The sequence below is a fragment of the Uranotaenia lowii genome, chromosome 3 (genome assembly GCF_029784155.1).
Source record: "Uranotaenia lowii strain MFRU-FL chromosome 3, ASM2978415v1, whole genome shotgun sequence".
Lineage (NCBI taxonomy): Eukaryota > Metazoa > Arthropoda > Insecta > Diptera > Culicidae > Uranotaenia > Uranotaenia lowii.
The window spans coordinates 51793726-51816393 of NC_073693.1; the positions used below are offsets into that span (position 1 = coordinate 51793726).

The following is a 22668-nucleotide window of genomic DNA, read 5'->3' on the forward strand; positions in this document are numbered from 1 at the left end:
AGTTCCAAAAAGTTCCACAAATAGTTTTTTTGAGACATGTCCGTCATTTCATGAATATGAAATATGAACGAACATCTCAAAGGGCATATAATCAATAAATCCTTTTTGTAGCTTTGAAATTGTTGAAATGTATAATTTATATTGGAATTTCAACTCAGAACAGAATTTTTTTTTGAAATAAGTTATTTTTTCACTTATAAAAATTTCGTCCAACTATACTTACTTTCAACAAATTTCACCCATGGAAAGTCAGTTGAAGCAATTCATGAATTCAATATCTAGATAAACTCAAGAATTTGTATTTTTTTAAACCGATATTATTTTAACGGATGTTTGATTCATATGCCGTTTCGTAATGTTTCTAAGTTATAATTAACATGCGTCTTCGCTGCTGGCCGTTGGCTTAAATCTTGAAGCTTATTACCACTTATTATTCTAGGAAAGCAGTTCGAATTTTAGCTGCTGGTAAGGCAACATCTAGGCGTGGCCTCGTGGCAGCGTGTTTGGCTATTATTTCGAAGTGTCGTGGTTCAAATCTGGTATCAGATCTAATTTTTTCATAAGGTTGTTTGATTGTTTGAGTAAGCAAATAAAACGTAAAAATAAATAGCGTACGTGCCGGCATGTACCGAACCAAGTTGAAAACAAAGCAATTAAGTCGGCTGAATTGAGGTGATCGGAGGAATAAAGGTGTATGCCGCGAAATTCTTTGTGATCAAAACTCTTTTCAGGAAATATTCATTTCCTTTGCCTCGATCTCTTTGAAAAAACAATATTTGTAAATTCACATTTAAAGGAAGTAAAGAACGAAAACAAACTTTATCTCGGTCACGATTTCTCCTCAAGTAATCAAAAGCTCCATACACCGAGCTCTTAAAAGCTTATTCGGCTTCTTGTGGGCACTTATAACATGCTTCATAGCAGAAAATTCAAGTTTATAACGTCCTTTCAAAACCCCAACGTAATGATTTTTATGATTCTGATTAGAGGTTAAATTTTATCAGGGTTGCTGGCGATTTTTCATTTTGAAATTCCAAAGTTTTTCCCGGTTTTCCCCCGATTTTTTCTCGGTTAAAAATGGTGATTTTCTCGGTATTTATTATACCCGTTTTTTAACATAAAATCATAGTGAACAAAAATATTCAATGTAAAGCCCCAATTTTTCTAACAATTGTTTCCTGAAACTTGTAGACCGGTTCGTCTTTTAACATGTAATCTTTCCGCATTAAATTGACAGCTTTCCATAAATTTTAGAACGAATTCAACGAAATTGGCGTCTATTCATTTTGCTCCACAATTTCAACAATTTGGACAGAGATGAATGTACTTTTAAGCTTAAAGTCTCTCTAATCAAACAATCAATCAATCAACAATTTGAAAGACAAGTTTGGCTGACTCGATCTTCAAATTTTCACAGTTTTAAAGTTCTTTTCAGCCACTATGAAAATTAAAGTTTTTCGAGAATTTGTACAAAGTTGTAGAAAAAAAATTATACAGTTTGTAAAGAAATCACAGAAGTGTCTATCATTTCACGGAATGCTGAGCAAATTTTCATTACAGAATCTTTGTCACAGAACAATGAATTTCAGAAATATTTACAGATTTCATAGAATTTTAAATTGCATACGTTTCTCTAAATTTGATCTTTTTACGTCAATATAAATTTTGGATTTTAACTATGAATTGAAAAATATGAATCAAATAGTAATGTTAATTGATTTTTCTCAAGTAAAATATAAAAAGACGAGATTTGACATTACTTTTAACGAATTTATTGAAAAAAGTAGACAGAATTTATGGGTAAAATCACAGAAAATCAGCTTGTTTTTCGTCAAAACACACATTTTTTTCGGCAACATTGATAGAAATATGTAGAAAATACATCGAAATATAATATTAAATCATCTTGTCTACATGAGACGGGATTTTTCTTACAAAACTAAAAATCATTAGATTTCGTGGAAATATTTAGTTATTTCAGGAAAATATAAATAATTCATTGGAACATGTATATCAAACATTGTATATCAAAACTAAAACTGGTAGTCGGAAACTAAATAACTTAAACGGTTATTAGGTAACACATTAAGGACCGCGAAGAAATCTACGCCGGAAAACACCAAAATTCGGTACTCTGTATATTTATCTGAAACCACTGGACCAACGTCCTCGGTGGTCGAGTGGTTAGCGTGGTAAGACGGTAATTGCTGATCCACTGATGGCATGGGTTCGATTCCCATCTCGGTACTGGGTGTTTAAATGTTAATCTTAAGTTGTCAACGTCATTTATTCAGTCTGTAAAGCCTAAATCGGCTAAGACAGTGTATGTCTTTTAAATTATACAAACATAGTATCATCCAGTTACCAAACGTTTTATGTTTTGTTTTGTTGATTATAAATTTATTATTCAATTTCTAACATTTGAGTTATGCTTGTAGGTGTAGCACACTTACTGCTGAGAGCAGAAAAAAATGAAAAGAAATGATTATGACGGTATATCGAATCTGCCGAAAACTACTCTTAAATTTAGAAATTAATTTAAAAATATTTTTGAAATTATGTGTAAAATCTCGTTACATGACAATTTTCCCGGTGATGTACCGAAATTCCCGGTTTCCCGGTGATGAGATAAAATTCCAAAGTTTTTCCCGGTTTTCCCGGTTCGCTAGCTACCCTGATTTTATGCTCTATAGAACTTGCAAGTTCCGAAACGGTTTATTGAAAAACACGTTGACTTCTAGTGTTACAAATGCACATAAAACTCATAAATGTTCCTGAACCACATCCTGAATTTTTGATGCAATTTTTTTAAGCTCATCTGAGGTGTTAATACAGCTGAATTTCTAATAGCCTTGAAGAGTTCACAGAAAAAAATGAATTGTCAAAATGGGTGGTATGAAAAAAACCTAGTAATTGCTTTTGCTAAACTAAATCGAGCAGTCGAGCAGTCGCTTAAAGCAATTGCTTCGGTTGTTATTAATAAAGTTTTTTTGACAGCTGTTTTCTCAGTCAGGAGCTTTTACTTTTAGAACAAGCTAGTTTGGTATGAATAAAGCTCAAATCTGAAGCAATTGCTCGACAAATCTCCTAGCAATTGCTTTATTTTCTAAGCATGCTCAGTAGCAGACTTTTACAATAAAAATTCTTTAATAACGTCATGAATTTATCAAATTAGCAATATTTCACTTCAAAACAATTCAAAAAGGCATTTTCAACATGGATAAAGAAAATTCGAAGTGATAACCCAACTTTTTTCATATTCCTGTCGTTGTATAAAATCATTCGTCTAAGATAAAATTAAACAAATCAATTAGTAAATATTTCAAATTAAAAAAATATTAAAGTTAGGCAATTTTTTGTTTTACAATATTCGAATATATTTTCATTTTTCTTTAAACATCAACACACGAGCACGCGTTTACCAAAAAAATTCCGATCGTTCTTACACCCACCAACCGCTTCGTCGACTTCAAGGCTACTTTAGCCGTACTTTTCAATTTTCTGATCGTCTTCTTTCATTTTACTTTAGAAAACTTCAGATTCTGCTGGTTGGATAGCTCTATTTTTCGAAGCAAATGCTATGTTCTAAGACTTTAGTACACATTCGCTAAGCAAATGTTTATTCATACCAAACTAAGCAAATGCTTTGGACTTTTGCTTTGATTGATTTCGAGCTAAGTAAAAGCTATCGAAGCAATTGCTAAACCTTATTCATACCACTAAATGTCTTAGGTCACGGTTCCCTGAAGGAATCTCTCAACGGTTTACAGCCCATCTTAAATTTAGTGGTTTGAGTATTTTTTATGTTATAGCCGTCTATTCCTCTAATGTCATATTTTCAGCGAACTTTCAAAATCTGTAGTAGATTATGTCAATTTTTCACGAACTTTGAAAAATATAACAGCTTTGAACTTAATTCAATTACAATTTTGATTGCTTATTTGAAGATGTAGGATATTTGTGCTCATTTTGTGATCCGGTCATTTAATTTAAAAATATTTCATAAAAATTAAGTTCACCTAAATTGTCAACTTCATTTTCGCTTCGGTTATGGAATTCAATGAACATCTCGTGCTCGGTTTAAGCATTACGTAAGGAATCTTGCGCACACACACTCGCTCTCAGTAAAGGTTTTGGTTATTATCTTCGCATAGTTGGAGGTTCATCCGGCGGTTGGAGACAACGGCAACAAGTAGACGACAAATAATTATTGAAAATCGTATTGCTAACTGGGCTTTCATTGATAGCATGAAGCCGCCCGGTTGTTGTTGGTAGGTGAGACGTTTTACCAGCCACTAGTTATATGCGCATCAAGATTTGCTCGTTTTTTTCGGTGAAAGGATGCGCGGGATTGCTTCTACGGTGTGTTATCATCATGTGCTGTGACGTCTCACGCGCGCCAGTAGTCGGTTGTTGGTAGTAAAGATAGATGATACATATGTTGACGACGACAATGAAAAATTGCTCCACCGTCATCTTCGTCGTCCGCCGACGATTTACCCGCGCGATACAGGTGGAAAATTGTTGTTATTCACGCGATCAGTTCTCTCGCTCTCTTTCTCTGAATAAATGCTGGTAAAATGTTACCTTACCCAACATGCAGCGATTCGAAGTTTGTTTTGTTTACTATCTTCAATGCTGCGTAATACGTTTGATAAAAATGTTATTATCTATTGAAAAAAGTTCATGTCTCTTGTTTCAGGGGGATTATTGATCATTTCCGGCAATACGAAATAATCGATGATTTTGAATTGAATGATCAGTTTGAGTAAACAATACTAATTTAGTTTTTTGTTTTTGCAGGTTAATATTTAATTTCTAACTATAATGTAATAACCGTTAAGTCACATTAATCATCAACTCACGAAAGATAAGAATAAGTCTTAAAGACGCTGAAAACTTGAGCAGTTAGCAGCACCAAAGCCTATTACCTCGATCTCACCAGGAAAGAGGTTCAGCACCTGTAATATATTACTCAAAAACCCTAGTAGAAACTGTCTCATCAAGAAACCTCACAAACACACACACACACAAAAAGGAAACACCATTCCGGTACACAAAGCCTGATTTGTGTTCCGTGTCCTTCGCATGAAGTATGTCGCAGAAGGGCCAGAAACGACCAAATCGTACCGAAAATGAAGGACCCCCGCCGAATAAGAAGCGAAAGGGCCGGCCCACGGTTTCGTCCCTGGAGGACGACAACTCGCTCACCTCCAATACCGGTGGGCCGACGACACCAACCAAGAACTGGCAACCGCGGGCGGTCATCGACCTCAAGATGTCCAGCATCTATAACCGTACTGCACCGGAAGCACCGGCTGAACTGTTTAGGTAGGTGGACATTATTGTTAGCAAGTCGTAACGGAAACGGCTAAAATTAACATTATAACTTTTCTCATTCGCACAACAGGAAAGATCTTATTAGTGCTATGAAGCTTCCCGATTCCGAACCGCTCGCGGTCGACGAGTACTGGGTCATCAATGACCAGTGGAAGCAGGAGTGGGAGCGTGGTGTACAAGTTCCGGTAAATCCGGACTCGCTGCCGGAGCCTTCCGTGTCCTATCTGCGGGAAAACTTCTACAAGAAGCGGCAAGATTTTAAACTGTAAGTTACTTTTTAATCTTCGACCAACCAGCAATGTGTAACTCATGCCTCTGTAATCGTTGCAGTCCCAAAAACAAATACATTCGAATAACCAAGGACGAATCGTTTTCGCACGATCAACACTACTTATCCAACACACCGGCCATTTCCGAACAGGTTTGTTACTACGACCTGGATCAGTGTGACGAGGCATGGTTGAAAATTTTCAACGGAGAACGGAATCTAGCAGGACTGGTGCCGGTGACGGATGAACAGTTCGAGAGGGTCGTTGAAGAACTAGAGGTAAGCCTGTCAACATAAAGACAACAAAACTCTAATCAAACTTAAACTCTTTTTCTCTAGGTTCGATGTTGGGACAAGATCCAATCGATTATGAAAACGGAAGAGGGTCTCGGCATCGAGTATGACGAGAATGTAATATGCGATGTCTGTCGGTCGCCGGATTCGGAGGAAGCTAACGAGATGGTGTTCTGTGATAATTGCAATATTTGCGTGCATCAGGCCTGCTACGGCATAACCAATATACCGTCCGGTGAGTCAATCGATTCCGGAAACCTTAACATTTTAAGATAGATATACCTTATATCATATTATCAGCCATCCACCTTAAAAAAACACATGTTGCACTAAAGCAATAGGTCAAGTTTTCCGCACAGCAGTAGCAATTTTTTAATTTCAATTACAGGTCAATGGCTGTGTCGAACGTGTTCGATGGGACAGAAGCCGGACTGCGTGCTCTGTCCGAACAAGGGTGGCGCCATGAAATCGACGAGATCTGGCCAGAAGTGGGCCCACGTCTCCTGTGCCCTGTGGATTCCGGAAGTCAGCATAGGTTCGGTGGACCGAATGGAACCGATCACCAAAATTTCCAGCATCCCGGCAAGCCGATGGGCCCTGATCTGCGTGCTTTGTAGGGAACGGGTCGGCGCCTGCATCCAGTGCTCGGTGAAGACCTGCAAGACGGCGTACCACGTGACATGCGCTTTCCAGCATGGCCTGGAGATGCGAGCTATCATCGAGGATGAGAACGCGGAAGACGGGGTGAAGCTGCGCTCGTATTGCCAGAAGCACGGCGTCAACAAAGGTAAACGTGGTGACCATAGAAATCCTAGCGCTAACGCCGGCACCGACACCGAAGAAGACAACGGCAGCAATGCCGGGGGTGGTGCTAGTGGTGGTGGAGGTGGTGGGGAAATCAAACGTCGTAAGCGTAAAGATATGACTTCCGAAGAACGAAACCAGGCCCGAGCGCAACGTATGCAGGAAATCGAGGCCGAATTCGACAAACATGTTAGTGTTAAAGATATAAGTTGTCATTTGTTAGATGTTGATCAAGAAGCAATTCATTACATTTACAACTATTGGGTTTTGAAACGTAAGTCCGGTCATAATCGTCCGCTTTTGCCACCGAAATCTGATGAAGTTGATATGGTTGCGCAGAATCAAGAGCAAGCTGACGACCTGGAGAAGATGAAAATGTTTGTCCACCTACGGCAAGACTTGGAAAGGGTTAGAAATCTTTGTTACATGGTTAGTAGGAGGGAAAAACTGTCCCGATCTTTCTTCAGAATGAGAGAGCAAACGTTTCATAAGCAGGTTGCGGCTCTTACTGGGCGGACTAGCGAAAAGAAGCCCCTTGATGAATCCACCATTGACGTTATTATGCAGGCGAACCATGGTCCTACGATATATGATAGACTATATTCAAGTGATTCCGTTAGTAATAGGGCAGTGATGAGTTTAGAGGATATGTTAGAGCGTATTATTGGTGTACATAGTAATAGCAACGCTGCTACTAGCAGCAGTAAGATAAACAACCGCAAACAGCAAAACGACAAGGGTAAGGACAAGGACAAGGACAAGGAGGAAGCCAACGCTAGTAGTACCAACAAGAAGGTGGCCGATGTTAACGGTATTAACAAGGCTGCCGTTGTTCAGCGACAATTGCCCAACAAGCAAGAAAACATCTACAAACGGACGTACATCAATGGTGCCGCCAGGCGAAGTTTGAGTGACATTTCAAGTGAAAGCGACACTCGCTCGAGACGGAACAAGAGTACGAGTGCGAGTTCTACTGAAGAGGAAAATGCAAAGAAAATTTCTCCTCCGGCAGCTCGGAAGAAAGGTCGACAAACAAAGGCAGCAGATCGAAAAAGAAGGAAAGTTAGTTCATCGGCCGAAAAGAATCGTAACAACTCGATGGAAAGCTCAAGCGATGATGAAGTCAACGAGAGAATCAAAGGTTCGACTGCCTTGGCGTCGGGCGTCGATACACAAGCCAAGAAAACCACTCCTCAATCGCGAAATGCATCCCTCCGGCAGATGGAACGCGAACTCGTCGACGATCGTATGCATTTATCGGATTCAAATGACAGCGATGAGATAGTATCTATTATTTCTCGTGGCGCTCCGGCTTCCGGCAACAATGCATATGTTGGCAACAAAAATCAACCGATTTACTCCGACTCGGACAGCACCGACAAGGACAAGACTGATAATACAGCAAGTGATTCGCAACAGCATCCCTTCCGTACCAAAGCAGCAATGAAAGAGTTTAATCTTGCAGAAGCGGATCGGCTTAAACAGAAATCGGTTTCCCCTGTAAAACCAAATAAAACGACTGCAGTACATAATGCGACCGTAAATGCGACTCCAACGGTTGCGTCTAAAACTGACCCTAAAAAGTCTACACCTTCCACTGAACCGAATGTTGCATCAACGGCGACGAGTGGTAGCACCAGTAGTGGCTATGCATCAGCAAATAAAGCCAACACTAAAGAAAGTAGCGCACCCGGTCGGCGGAAACAGAACCAAGAAAAGGAAGCGGTCAGCACGACAAAACAACAACAAAATAAAAAAGAATTTATGGCCGATTTTATGGTTGTACCTCAACGTGAAGCTGCCAAGAAAGCTTCCGAGAATCTAATGAAAACTAACGTTGTTCCACCCCCTGTGCAATCATCCTCGCAGCAGCAGCAACAACAACAACAACAACCACCGGCGGTAACGAGAAAAGAAGCGAAAGAGAATCGAGAAGCAGCATCCAGTAGTAGCAGCAGTAGCAGTAGTAGTAGTTCAAGCAGTAGCAGTAGCAGTGGTAGCACAAGTTCCATCAGTAGTACTGGAAGCCATAGTAGTAACAGCAGCAGCACAAGTAGCAGCAGTGGAATCAGTACCGGCAGTGGCACTAAGGATCAAGATTCCAGCAAATCTTCTGCAGCAGCCAGTAGTAAAACTGTCAAAGAGATTACCTCAGAAGCGCCACCGAAAGTTTCAGCTACAGCTGCTAAGCGGAACACTTCTAAAGCAGTCAAACAGTCTCAAACGGCACAGCCATCAGAACCAAGCCTTAAGGCAGCTAATCTGGAGAAAGAAGCACGGCAATCTGACCGTGAGAAACGCGAGAAGATTGCATCCAAAGAACGTACGTTGCAAAAAGAACGAGATGATCAGGATAAGGATAAACCTACATCTGAGAAATCACGTGACTCCGCTAAAGAACTTTCGACCGCAGATATTTTGACCTACGTACCACAACGGCAAGCTGCTAGGAAAGCAGCGGAGCAGTTAAAAAGTGGAACTACCAAACCGTCAGATGCTCCTGCTACGCAAGGTTCTGTTCCTGTTGTTGAGGAACGCCAAACGAAAGCTTCAGCCAAGATTCCAGCAGTCGAAGAACGACAAACGAAGGCATCGACTAAAGCAGCACCTCTTTCGTCAGCTAAAAAAGAAGAAAAGAAACTTTCCACTCCATCCAGTAGCTCTAGCTCGGAAACTAGTTCATCCTCATGTTCCAGCACCAGCAGCTCGGGCTCGGATAGCGATGAAGATGAGGAAGATAGCATCAGCAACAAGAAGACGCTATCGATCCCACCAACCAAAGCTACGGCTGCGGGTTCGAAAGTTGGTTCGTCAGCATCAATTGTTGGTGGTAAAACGGCTACAGCCGCTGCTCGTAAAACAGATCGACAGATGCCTTTTCTTGACAAGAGTAAATCTTCCGATTCTGGTACCAGTTCTTCCTCATCTGACAGCGATTCCGACTCAAGCAGTTGTCAAAGTGATGACTCGTCGCGATTGCAAACGAAAAGTGGAGGTAATCGACGTAAATCAGTCTCATCTCGGCGAGGCTCTAGTCCTAAGAAACAAATCAATCGAAAGGAAACGTCCGAATCTATCTCTAACAAAAAAGGTTCCACAAATTCAACAACAACAACAACAACTGCGGCTGCAACCACACGTGCAGCTGATAAAAATCCAATTGCCGCTAAAAGAGAACAGTCTCCACCAGTGGCAGCTGCTGAACCCTCCAACAAAACCACCGACAAGGTTAGTAGCACAAAACCACAACCACAGAGTAAGACATCAACCGTACCCAATGAGCCTCAACCATCAGCTAGCGGCGGCATTGAGGCCGCAAAATCGAGTTCATCAACAACTTCACCCAGCGTCAAGGACAAAATGTCTAACGATCGGTTCCGAGCTGTTGACATGCTCAAATCGGGAGATAATTCTAAGAGTACCGCTAGCAGCAAAGTAATGCCCAGCAGGCGAAACTCGTGCTACGTATCTCCTAATGCAGTCAAACCATTATCGGAGGAAAACACTACGGCAAAGGGTGGTGCTACTAAACCGGTGCCACTTCGGAACCGACGAAAGTCTGTGTTCGTGGATCGTGATTGGGAAAAGAAGGAAAACGAACGGTTAATTGCAGAGGAGGCAGAGAAAACTATCCGGGAGGCTCAACAACAAAGAAAACTAGAAGCGGAAAAAACTGAAAAATCTGTATCCGCCAAAGAGAAGTTTGTTGAGCCAATGCCAGCAGTTTTAGAGAAGGAAACTGTTCCCCCTGTTGGAATTAGTGTAATTGAAGCAGTTGCGGCAGCAGTTGTTGAAACTTCACAACAAATAGAAACGGAAGCAGTTAAAACGGGCGATGTGAAACAAGGCAGGAGTAGTAGTCGTTCGAAACGAGTTAACTCTAAAATTGAGGAAAAAGAAAAAGAGGATATCATTCTCATCGATGATTCTTCATCCAAGAGCACCGGAGATAAGAAAGATGAAGTGGGAGTTGTACCTACGGCGAAGAAGATACCGGAGCTAGAACAAACTTTACCTGCTAGTGTAGAGGAGAGTAGTGTAAAAGATGAAAAGGTCCACAATCAGTCAGAAATCGTCGGCAAAGAAGTAGTTAGTATTGAAGATAAGAAAGAAAAATACTCAGCAAGTCCAAACGATAATAGTAGAACAACTGTTAAGGAAGCAATTGTTGAAAGTGTAGAAACCAAAAATGATATTAAAGAACCGAAAGAAGACACTAAGAACGAAGGAACTGATAGAAAGGAAGAAATGAATCTTCCACCGGTGGTCCCAAAGGACAAAACAAAAGATCTGCTGGCAGATAGTAAAAAGGATATCGAAATCATTTCATTGGTTGACGATTCTCGGTCAAATGATGGAAGAGATGTGGTAATCGTTGATGATGGTTCGAACGACACAAAAACAGAGAAAACGGAAGCGGAAGTTAAGGTAGATAAGAAAAAGGATGATGGATGCACGTTACCAATCAATACGGAAATTACTTCAGTCGATGTTCCATCAACTGATGTAACAATTGATCAAGAGGAGAAAAAGCAATTCGAGCTTGAGTCATTGGCAATGGCAGCGGTGCCGCCACCACCTGTTACATCTTCAGCTTTCTCTGTAAGCTCCACGAGCGTTGATAACATTCCACCTACCACCAATAGTATGAGCAACATCATGAACAACTTCACCAATAGCAGTAGTAGTAGTAGCAGTAATAATAGTAACAACAACAATAACAACAACAATACGAGCAATACTTCTGCCACCAAAGACACAGGCTTGAATGCTGCCGGTGGTGCTTTATCGATATTTGATTTACTTTCTGAGTCGGATACATTTGGCTTGAATCCGCCCCTGAATTTCCCATTCATGGAAGACTGCAAGGAAGACACCCAACGAGAAACGCTGAATCTAGTGGAAAAGTTGCGTCAGAAGTACAAGAAGGGATCCGTCGGTGGGCACGATGCAAAGCAGGACGAGTCCAAAGATTCACGTTCTTCTGATATCATTTCACTGGACGACGATGGTAAACTATTTGAAACTGGTGCTCAGGCAGCACTCGATTTCAATGCTACGAAAGACATTCCTGCTATAGCTCAAGCTTTGGAAAAGAGTAAGCCTATGTCGAACAATGACTTGGACTACTTCAGTAAATTTCGCATAAGTGCAGACATTTTAGCATCACTACCCATCAGTAAAAAGAGCTTGAAAGAAGATCATATGGACCATCTGGCCAGTCGACCCTCAGACGAGCGGTGGGTTCCTCCATCTTTGTTGCCAGATGTTACTGCTACTCAATCACATCAACAATCAACGCAACAACAACAAGTTCCTTCAACCTTGGGCGGTGAAAGTCGAGGTTTGATACATCAACAACAGCAAACGCAACAACAACAACAACAACAGTCGCAACCAACTCAACCTCCAAGTTGCATGGAAGCCGCAGCTGGATTACTCAACAACCAATCTGTCGGGACCAATCAGCAGAAACAATCCGCACACATGGGTCCACAAGTGCCCGGTTTGTTCGATAATATCGTTCAACAGCAGACAAACCATCATCATCAATCACAGCACCCGCATCTGGATGACATTAATCAGTTGCAAGGGTTAGACTTTATGCAGACGATCAAAAGTGTGGCGGCGAATTCAAATGAAGCTACCTCACTTCTATTTGAAAATCTCCAACAACAGCAACAACCACAATCGCATTCTCAGCGACGGTGGAACGAAATGATGCCACCAAATCAGAAGAAACATGAATGCTCTGTTATGCAGGAGAAGGAAAACATGCTGTTGAAGCAGCAGCAGCAACAGCAACATGATCTGAATGCCAACAATCACCGTAACAAGCTCAATGATCTCAACAATTTTATGGAAATAAGTCAGCTGGCACAAGCACAAGGACCACAACAGCAACACAATACAACAACCAATAGTGGAATGAATCCCCTGGAGCAGTACAACTACAACCAGACTACTCAATATCCGGGAGCAGTGGCGCTTTTTCCACCCACCAACGTACAAGTTCCATTTCCCTCACCAGGTACGGCAATGTTCCCACCGAATTTCGCCCCCAACTTTCAATCGAGTAAACAGCAACAGCAGCAGCCTCATCATCCTATGTTGCCAACTGCAGGAGCTGGCGGTCAACAACAGCAGTCTCAATCCCAGTCGCAGAACCAACAGCAGCAACAACCACATGGAACCAAACCAGATGATATGGTGGTAGGAAATAGCATGTTTACCAATCCATCTCATAATCTAGGCATGACGGATGCTATAGTTTCACCTCCAACTCCTCAACAGCAGCAGAAACAGCCCATGACTCCGCAAATGACAGATAATATGTCTTCACCGCTCGCTGCTATGGTTTCACCTGGAAACCAACAGCAGCAACAGCCAACGCCGGAGCATAACTTCATGATGAATCATTCACCTGCAATGATGGCGGGACCACAAACACCACAAATGCAACAGCAGCACACACCTCAACGAGATGGTTCCAGTATACTGCAATCGCTCGATCAAAACAGTGTTTCCAAGAAGTCTCCTGCTAAATCATCCAGATCGTCGTCCCGTATTCAGCAGAATCAATCTCATGACGCCGGTTTGGGTCAGATGAAGTCACCAGCAAACATTAGTCCTGGTAAGAGTCCAAAAACCTATGATCCCAAGCCTATTCCGCAGCAACAGCCACCTTTGCTAGTGAAGCCACTAAAACCTGAAGGCGGGGGTGCGAAACGAGGTCCCAGAGGACCTCGTGGCGGTGGTGCAAATCAAGGCTCTCGCGGTGGAATGTCAACCCGAGGTAAAAATGGACGGCAATCGCGTGGAGGGCGACAGCCAATTAATTTCATGCCACAGCTGCCTCATAACGATTACAATGATTTTATGGGCGGTACCATACATAACAAATTAATTGGAACAGTTTACGATCCTGATTTCGATGACGATTTAGCCTGTAACAGTATGGAAAAATTGCGAGATATGCGAGATAGACGACGATCGATTGACTGTCGTATGTCGGATTCTTACCGAACTTCCCGAGAACCTTCCAAATCGCCAAAGTTTCCGGGTTTGAATTTGTTCCCGTCAACAGCAAGCGGTATTGGAGGTAAATCTAATCGCAATTCTTTCACACCAAGCTCCATGCCAAGTGGGTTGAGTTCATCGTTGGTTTCAGGTGCAGATAGCGTAACGCAGCCGAGTGTTTCCACAAGTTTACAGGATATGGTGCAAACGGTGCTTCCGGGTCCGGTTGATATGCGAACTTATAGCAGCGGGTTTGATTCATCAGCAAATACTGATGCGTACAATAACCATTTGTTAGGTGCCTTCGCTAGTGGTACGGCCGATCAGACGCTAGCCGATCTCGATGAAGATATGGAGAACGAACTGCAGTCGGCACTGAAAGCAAGCAACAGCAAGGTGGACACTACTCCGCCGGCTTCGGTGGCAATCGCTCCATCGGTTGTTGCGATATCAGAAAGCTCTAGCACTTCCATGACCTCAACAACGACCACATCGACGAGTTTGACCACAGCTACAAGTGCTGGTATCGCTCCAACATCGCTACCTGTACTGCCGGAAGCTATAGAAATTCCCCAGGAGGAAACCAACGATTTCGATATCATTACAACTAAAGTTTCGCTATCGGATTCACGGAATATCATGAAACTCAAGATAAAAGGTCCCCTTGCACAGTTGGATAATAGTTCCTCGTCGTCTACAGCCACGTTACAACAGGCGAGTGTATTGGACCCTAGCCTAAATGCCCCGATGATGTCGAACTCTATGGGTGTTAATGTTGGTGCAGGCTCGTCCAACTTGCGACGGATGAGAAAGAAAGAATTGTTGCGGCAATACTGGACTCAGGATATGAACCATGATGATCAGACAGGTTTCCAGGTGGTGGATCAGAATCCCAACCTCTCGTTGAATCCGTCCATCAGTCGAACGGTAGGCATTCCGAAAGCAATGGATTCGCTGTGCACTATACCGACAAAGGATGATTACAAGGATTACGGTGGAGTCGATTTCAAGAAACGGCGAAAGCTTTCATCCAACATGTCGAGAGAGTTGCGAGGATTGGTACCGACGGAACATGAGATTATGGCACGACGTCAAAGCGTCGGTTCCACTGGCAGTAACGGATCAAACAGCAATCTTGCTTCGGACATTTCACCAGTAGCTAAAAGACGATCCAGAAACAATCGTACGGCCACGGTAACAACCGTTAATCAGCCGCAGGCGGCACCGAAACTTAAGATTAAGTTAGGATCGGACATGGTGGAAGCGTCCGGTGGATCATACAGCGATAGAATAAGACCACCTAAGAAACGTCTTGCGACGATAGTGCCACCTACTCTTGAGGATTTGAGGCGGGACGCGTTGATGTACGCTGAACAGATGATGTTTGATGACGAAGAAGGAGGTCGGAAGAAACGGCACAAAAATAAGGACAAAGAACGTGATCGAGAGCACAAGAAGCGAAAGAAGGAGAAAAAACACAAAAAGGATAAAGGCGAAAAGGAGGAGAAAATAGAAATCGTGAAAACTTCAGACGATGCTCCAAGGATAGTGATTCGACTTGGCGGTAGAAAACCTCAATCCGACGAAACTATGAGTGTTCCTATGCCGGAAGCAACGCTTAGTGGGCAAAACACTCCAGAAATAGACCCTCTAGCATTAGATCTGGCAGAGCTGCACAATTCCAACGACAGTAGCAATTGTAGCAGCAACGTCATGAAGCCTTTGATTACTCCGATCCGATTAAAATTGGCAAGAAGCTCTTCTGGTGGAGGTTATGTTATGTCATCCAAGAACAGTGGTCGTAGCGGAGAAACCAGCAATAGGTTACCAGAAGGATGCGAAGAAACCAAAACGTTGAATATTGTTCTACCTAAGCTGGAGCTGGCCAAATTCAATCTGCCCAAATTCAATCTGAGTACTAAGAAAGCGATAAGCGAGAAAATAGGTTCTACCAAGTCAACTCCTACTAGTCTACAACCAATTGTGCCAACAACTGTGGACGCGCTAGATAATAGCAGTGCCAAAGCAACATCCGGTGAAAGTCACCACGCATGGGATTCAGGAGAAGCCGACTTGTTGGGTGCCGCCATGTCCACTTTCTCATCAATTTCGTCATTTGCCATGAACGCAACCACCAACCCGCTTTCAACTTCAACCTCAAATTCCACTGTGTCAGCTACCGTAGCAGAATCGTCAATGTCTTTCAGTCATCTTGCCGCCAGTGATGGGACTTCGTCGGCGTTCAATCCTTTCGGATTGCCTGGATTGTCTCAACAACATCAACAATCCGTCGTTCCACAACAAAATCAGCAACAACCACAGCAGCAGCAAAAGCAGCAAGATTTGACCACTAGCAAAGACTGTGAAGTGAGATGACAGTTTGTGTAAATAGTCACGTTCCTGTGGGAAAATAATTCCCGTTTTTTGTCGCTCCATGCACGATCTCGGCGCGGATGCTGGCGGCGCATGGAATCAACAGTGTTGTGTAAATTGTTTTCCTTTTTGTTTATTTACCTGCCTGCCGATGATCATTTCCTGTTGGTCTATGTGTGTGAATCAGAATGTTTGCAAGTTTTGTTATTACCCTTTACTCAAATGTGTCTTTCAAATGCTCTCCTGGGGCGTCAGGAAGATGATGTTTTAGGTAGATGAAAACTGTGAATGGGAAATATTTTCTCTAATTCTATGATTGTATTATACTCTGTGTAGCTTTTCTGCAGCAGACAAGATCTTCCTATGTTTCCTTGTGAGATAGAGATAAAGAAAGAAATATTGAAGTATGTGAGTTTATTATGTTTTTGATGTTTATTTTTTAGATTTTATAGAGAAGAAAGCCGAAAAACCATTTGTTCAAATTCGACACCCACGCAGTTAGCGATAAGACAACCAATACCTAGGCACATACAATCTATACATCTGTAATTGCATACAACATAGAGTTTTAACTGAATCAAAAAATGTGTAAAAATTAATTTAACAGCAAATGAAATGCATAACCGAAACAGTAGTAGTAAACCTTCTAAAGTTTATGAAGAGTAATTTAGTTAAAGCAAATAAAATAAAACTGAAACCAGTAAATGAAACATGTAGTTTATAGTGAACACACAGAGGAGCGTAGTTTAGAGAAACAGGATAGCCGTTCCTGGGACCTTGTTTTCGCAATTCTAAAATATACACCAGCCGAACAATCTTGGAACAATTCTACGATGACAGAAGTACTGTGTTGCAATCCGAACTGATCTGTATATTGTGGCATGAATTGATAAAGATGTCTATTTGATATGACGAGAGGAATTGCTCTGCGAATCGTTAGGAGCTAATACATCATTAAAATCCTGATCTCGTTAATAGAAACAAAAAAACCTGTCTTGTTCTCGAGGTGGCAAAAGCGTACTATCTAAAATAATAAGAATCTAAAACTGTATCCGACTTACTATCCTCATCCTAAGATCGTAACGAAAGAACCTGCTGGGCGCGGGAAACGACCAGTGGTAAATCTTGATACCAACACTGTGTACATATTATATAAATAACTAACAAAACACGATTCATTACTGCATCATCTGAAAGATAACCGATTTCGGTTCGTGCAGAACTAAACGAAACGTAAATCAAACACTGCTCCACTGAAAACGGTATCACACTTTGTATAAAATAAAAAAGCGAAAAAACTAAGCTAATTATAATCCTAATATGTTTTTATATATTTAAGCAAGGAGGAATCATTTGTTTAAAAAAAACGTGAAAAGTGAGATTGTGAAATGGGAAACGGGCAGATCAGATCGTTGATCTGTTGACGTGTTAGTGTACAGTAGTAGCAAATAAAAAAGTGAAACATTATAATGCTTCACAATCTTTAAAAAGATCTAGGGACAACACATTAGGTAAAATGAGTTATGTGACTTTATAACAAAATAAAAACAAAATAGCAGAGAAGGATTTAATCTTATAAGTGAAATACGCGATAAGGTTCAACAAAATAGATCCACAGCGATAACCCCCGATTAGTTACGATTAGTATTAATTTTCGTGTCGTAATACCAACCAATACCCTACTTTAATTTGTCCAAGAAAACTATTTAATTTATTTATATGAACACAATCCGGAAACCCCCTTATCGCATAGGGTTAGTTAACATGTGTAAACTATAGAGGAAGACATGAAAATTTCGAAACCTAGCAGATAGAAAAACCATTAACAGAATGGTGAATGATGATCGTTTGTTTTTTTTGTATTCGTATGAAAACAGAACCACACCACATGAATTGGTTACAAAAACGCGTGTTGACTAAATGAATCGTAACTATTAATGTATTATAATACCATTAAATCTAAACAAAAGAAACACAGGACAAAGTTTAACTGTATATCTGAGAATTAAAGTGCATACAAAATGCGATGCGAAAGTAATAGGCAAATGATATGGAATGGTGAACAACAAAGCATAGTTTAAGGAAACGTGTACCGACGAGGTGCAAGCAAACGGTAATTTGTAAAAAATCTCTCTTAGTTTCATACATAGAACAAGTAAATGTCAAATATCATGTAACAAAGCATTATTATTATTGCAAAAACAACAAAACCTGAAGGAAATTCAGTTGTAGGGAAAGCGCGAATCGCAAAGATTAATCCATTCAAAACAAACAAAAACGCAATATATTTTTATTTTTTATATTTAATTTCTTTCAAATCTCTGTAAATTATGAAAATTTACAACAAAATAAATATAAATAAATTATTCTTAAAAATACATAATTGAAAAATGAAATAATCCAAAACCGGCGCCTTTGATTCTTTCCTTACATCCGAAAAGCTCAAGCTCTCTACCTCGTGCCATCCCATCCGGGAAATTCGCGCGAATACATCGGTTCGGCAAGTTTTCTTATCACTTACTAACTAGGTAGCTGTATTGATAACAGACTAAAAAACGCTTCAGGGCCGCCACAGTCTGTCATTGACCATCGGTATTGGTCGTTTTAGCCAGATAAAACATTCGTTCGGCCCACTTGTAGAATGTCAGTAAAACGTGTCGGCTTTAGTTGCAAAATCGCTGTTTGATATTGTCGTCATTATGTCGTTTACCTGTCGTTTAGTCTAAAAAATTATTTCCATTGTTTTTGGTAGGATTCGGTGGTTTTGATTGCTTTGAACGACTGCTATGTCCTCCCGATTGCAAGCTAAGATCCACCGGACGAGGATACGGTTAAGAAGAACGGTAAGTCATTTAGGTTAAAACGTCAAAAGTTTTAAGCTTCAAGCCACTCTGTCTTATTCATTTGATTAATATTTTGACAAATTAACACTGACGTCTGAATGATCTGGTCGCAGTTTTATGATAGTATCGAAAAGCGCTTGATTATGGCAGAAAACTTTAAAGCAAAACATTCGTCACAACAAAACCGATATCCATGAAACCCACTATCACAACGAAGAGAATCGGCATGGTAGAAAGGGCGATAGGAAGCTCTTTAATTGTGAATGAGCTGGATGGCATTTTTGCCAAACCTTGGCACGAATTTTTATTGAACATCATCTTGATTTCCAAAAATATATTATATAAACCTTCCATTTCATCGGATAAACTAGAGTGAATTACGATTTCCACTCGGAATGTTTCTAAAACTGGGAGCTACAAGCTTATCATGATTATGACGTGATTAACGCTACTTTAAGATACCAAAAAATCTCAAAAACATCTTTAAGTACATCATATTTTATAGTATCATGCCAGAACTCATAAACCATAAGCATAACAAAAAATTTGAACCATAAGAGTCGCATCAGACCGTAAAATAGTACGTTCGACACGACACGAGCCAAGACACGAGCAAAATAAACCTGAGTTAAATTCTATAGACTGGGTGACCGTGCGTCGTATACAATTTTTTCAATAAAAATCTTGGACCATTGATCACTAGGATATGAGGAGTCTTCTTTGTATTTTTAGCCGTTTATCGTGTCAATTGTCATGAAACACTGAGTGATTTGCAGTTTCCACAGATCGATAGTGTCCTCAAGTACTAGACATTAAATTTCTCAATTTTTCCTTTTATCTCCGGGAAATACAGGCGAAACTTGTCAAAGAAAAGGTTCTGGTTGGAAACCAGCCAGGTGACCGCTAAAGAGTTCGTTTTGCTGTCCATTACGAAATCTGTCAAAATATCTTCCCACATTTGATCACCGTATATTGTTTATTTTACCATTGGGCAGCTTTTCTACCTTGTAGAAATGAAGTCAGGTCTGTTTATTAGTCAGCTAGAAACCAGTCAGATTTTTTTTTCTTTGTTATCAATTCCTCTAATAATATTTTCGAAATGAGCTTGAAAACACCTCTCATATCCCTTAACTCCATGGAATCAATCATCTTTACTTTTATTCAAATTATTGCTCACTATTGAACCCTCTAGGGCATCCTAAACGATTTACCATGTGAATTTTGATCGAATAGTTCATACCCAGCTGGTTTTGGGTCGTCCAATGGGACTTTTCTGGATTTTTCTTGATCCTGCCCTAAAAATTTAGTCCATGAACTTCAGTATTGGACGCTATCTCATAAACCCCTTGACAGATCGTCACCCAATTTTGTACACGTACACATTACATTACTAGATAGCTTCACTGAAAATTTCATCAATTTTCATCCATGCATTCCAAAGTTATTCACAAAATAAAGTGTTGCATTTTTTTCGAATACACTACTTATGTGTATGAATATTTTTTTGGATATTTTACAGAAAATAAAATATTAACAAATTCAAATGCAAAGCTTCAAAAAAATAATTTTTGTAGAAAATAATTCTAGTATCCTTCGAAATCTCGTCGAATATTGCCACCTTCTTCTCAGTCTATGACAACAACTTCGCTTTTTGTAAAATTTATTTTCATGGTTTAAATTTGACAAAATATTGCTTTAATATAACGCCATGTGATCTGAAAATTTCAAGGTGAAGTTTCAATGAAAAATTTGTTTATTTTTTTCTTTTTACTCTGGCTTCTGATATTTGAACTATGATCATGAACAATTAATTTCGGATTGAATTACTGATCCAATAACAAAAACTAAATTTCAAATTGGGATTCATAATTCGAATTTAAATTAAAATTTCCTGATGTTAGCTCAAAATTCATTTTCTTTGGAAACTCAGTTTTTTCTTGGATAACTTTAAAATATTTTTTTTAATATTGCGTATCTAGAGTCTGAGCTCTGGATTCTGGATTAGCAATATCAAAAATCTTAGAATTTTCAGTCCGGCCCCGAAAATATATGAATATACATATTATTGAAAACTTTAAATTTGAAATTTTAATTCAAATTTTCAAAACCGTGCTTGGGGTGAAATTTTTAAATTCTGGATTCTTAATGAATATTATTCCGAAACTCATACACATATGATTAGTATTTTTTCACATTTTTTTGTTCTAATGAAGAATGCGGTTATCAGTAAAAGCACAAAATTTATCAATAACACAATCCAAAAAAATAGAGTTTTATTTAATTTTATTTTTAAATATATTATTAATGGAATGAAAACTTGACGTATGGTTAAGATAAAATTAAAAACGTAAACGTGTACGTTAGAGTGCCCCAAATGACCCGACTTTCGAAAAAGTTATGTGCTGCATGTTAAAATTAATCCTATGCCTAGTACAAGATCTCATGCCAAATTTGGGCCAGATCGGATCACGGGATTTTGAGACATTTTGTTCGGGAGAAACATGAAAATCCAATTTTTCATGGATAACTTTGGTTTCCTTCGGCCGATTTCATTTAAAAACGGGTTTTCTCAAAGCCCAAATTATGACAAATATTTCATTCGAAGACTGCAAATCGATTCGAGTTAAAATAAAAAAAATTATTAGGCTTCAAAAATGGGCTAACTTTTTTAAGGGGGGGGGGGGGGGGGACGTTGGGTCTAACACTTTCAAAAAATCGATTTTTTTTATTTTCTTATTGTTAAACATTTCAAGAATGTTGTGTCAAATTTTCAAGTCAATTGAAGCAAAACTGTAGAAATTATAGGCCTTTATCTCCTCCTATCTAATACTGCAAGAAAGCAAGAGCAGAAACTTCAAGCGCGTTTTTCTCGAAAGCACATTTTTAAAGTCCGTGGACATCGTCATTTGAAAACTACTTATCCGATTCTTTTCAAATTTGGAACATATTTTCTACATATAAAATACCAGACCCTCACGTTTTTCTTTTTTTTTCTTTGGGGAGATTTTACAGATAAAAAATGGCGGATTTTTTCGTGAAAAATCGTAGTTTTTACTTCAAACAGTCACAAAAATTTCATAAAAAATTTTTTAAGTTAAATAAAAACGTTGGGGTCCAGAAAAACATGTATTAAAAATATTTTGCTCTGATTTTTTGACTTCAGATGATTCTGTGCTGAGATACAGTGTCCACCGCAAATCCTGTTTTCTAAAAGGCATCCTCGAAAGTGCTCCGTCACCGGCTCATTTTTCAATATTTTTCTACGAAAAAATTACTAAATGTTCTTTTAACAATGCTTTGTATAATGCAAAAAATTTGAATACATTTGTTTGAACGATAGCTCTAGAAAAAATCGTGAAAATGGTGTTTTTTTTTTACCCGTTAGACCCTACCCCCCCCCCTTAAGGGTATTTGTCATCATTTAGGCTTTAAGAAAACCCGTTTTTAAAAGAAATCGGCCGAAGGAAACCAACGTTATTGATGAAAAACTGGTTTTTCATGTTTCTCCCGAACAAAATGTCTCAAAATCCCAAACAAACTTCAAGCTCGTTGTGTTGAAATGACCTAAGGATTCAACAGATTTGTATATGAGAAAAACTATTCATACAGAATTTTTCCGGTTTTGATTCGAGATACTATGTTTTTCCTGGTTCCATTTTCAAGTCCCGGTTTTCCCGGTTCGGTGGCCACCCTGAGTGAATTGACAGCAGAATACAGACTTCCGAC

General features: G+C 39.8%; 1 protein-coding gene across 3 annotated transcripts in view; it reads left to right on the forward strand.

Annotated features, from left to right (window-relative positions):
• Positions 1 to 18505, forward strand: part of LOC129758169 (PHD finger protein rhinoceros) — a 41076-nt gene extending 22571 nt beyond the window's left edge. For all 3 annotated transcript variants that reach the window (XM_055755632.1, XM_055755630.1, XM_055755631.1), the window contains 5 exons: positions 4804 to 5331; positions 5411 to 5605; positions 5671 to 5887; positions 5948 to 6137; positions 6291 to 18505. In XM_055755632.1, the coding sequence (XP_055611607.1) occupies positions 5096 to 5331; positions 5411 to 5605; positions 5671 to 5887; positions 5948 to 6137; positions 6291 to 16102 (10650 nt within the window). In that variant the 5' untranslated portion in view covers positions 4804 to 5095 and the 3' untranslated portion in view covers positions 16103 to 18505. The remainder of the gene's footprint in view (positions 1 to 4803; positions 5332 to 5410; positions 5606 to 5670; positions 5888 to 5947; positions 6138 to 6290) is intronic.
• Positions 18506 to 22668: the final 4163 nt, after the last annotated feature.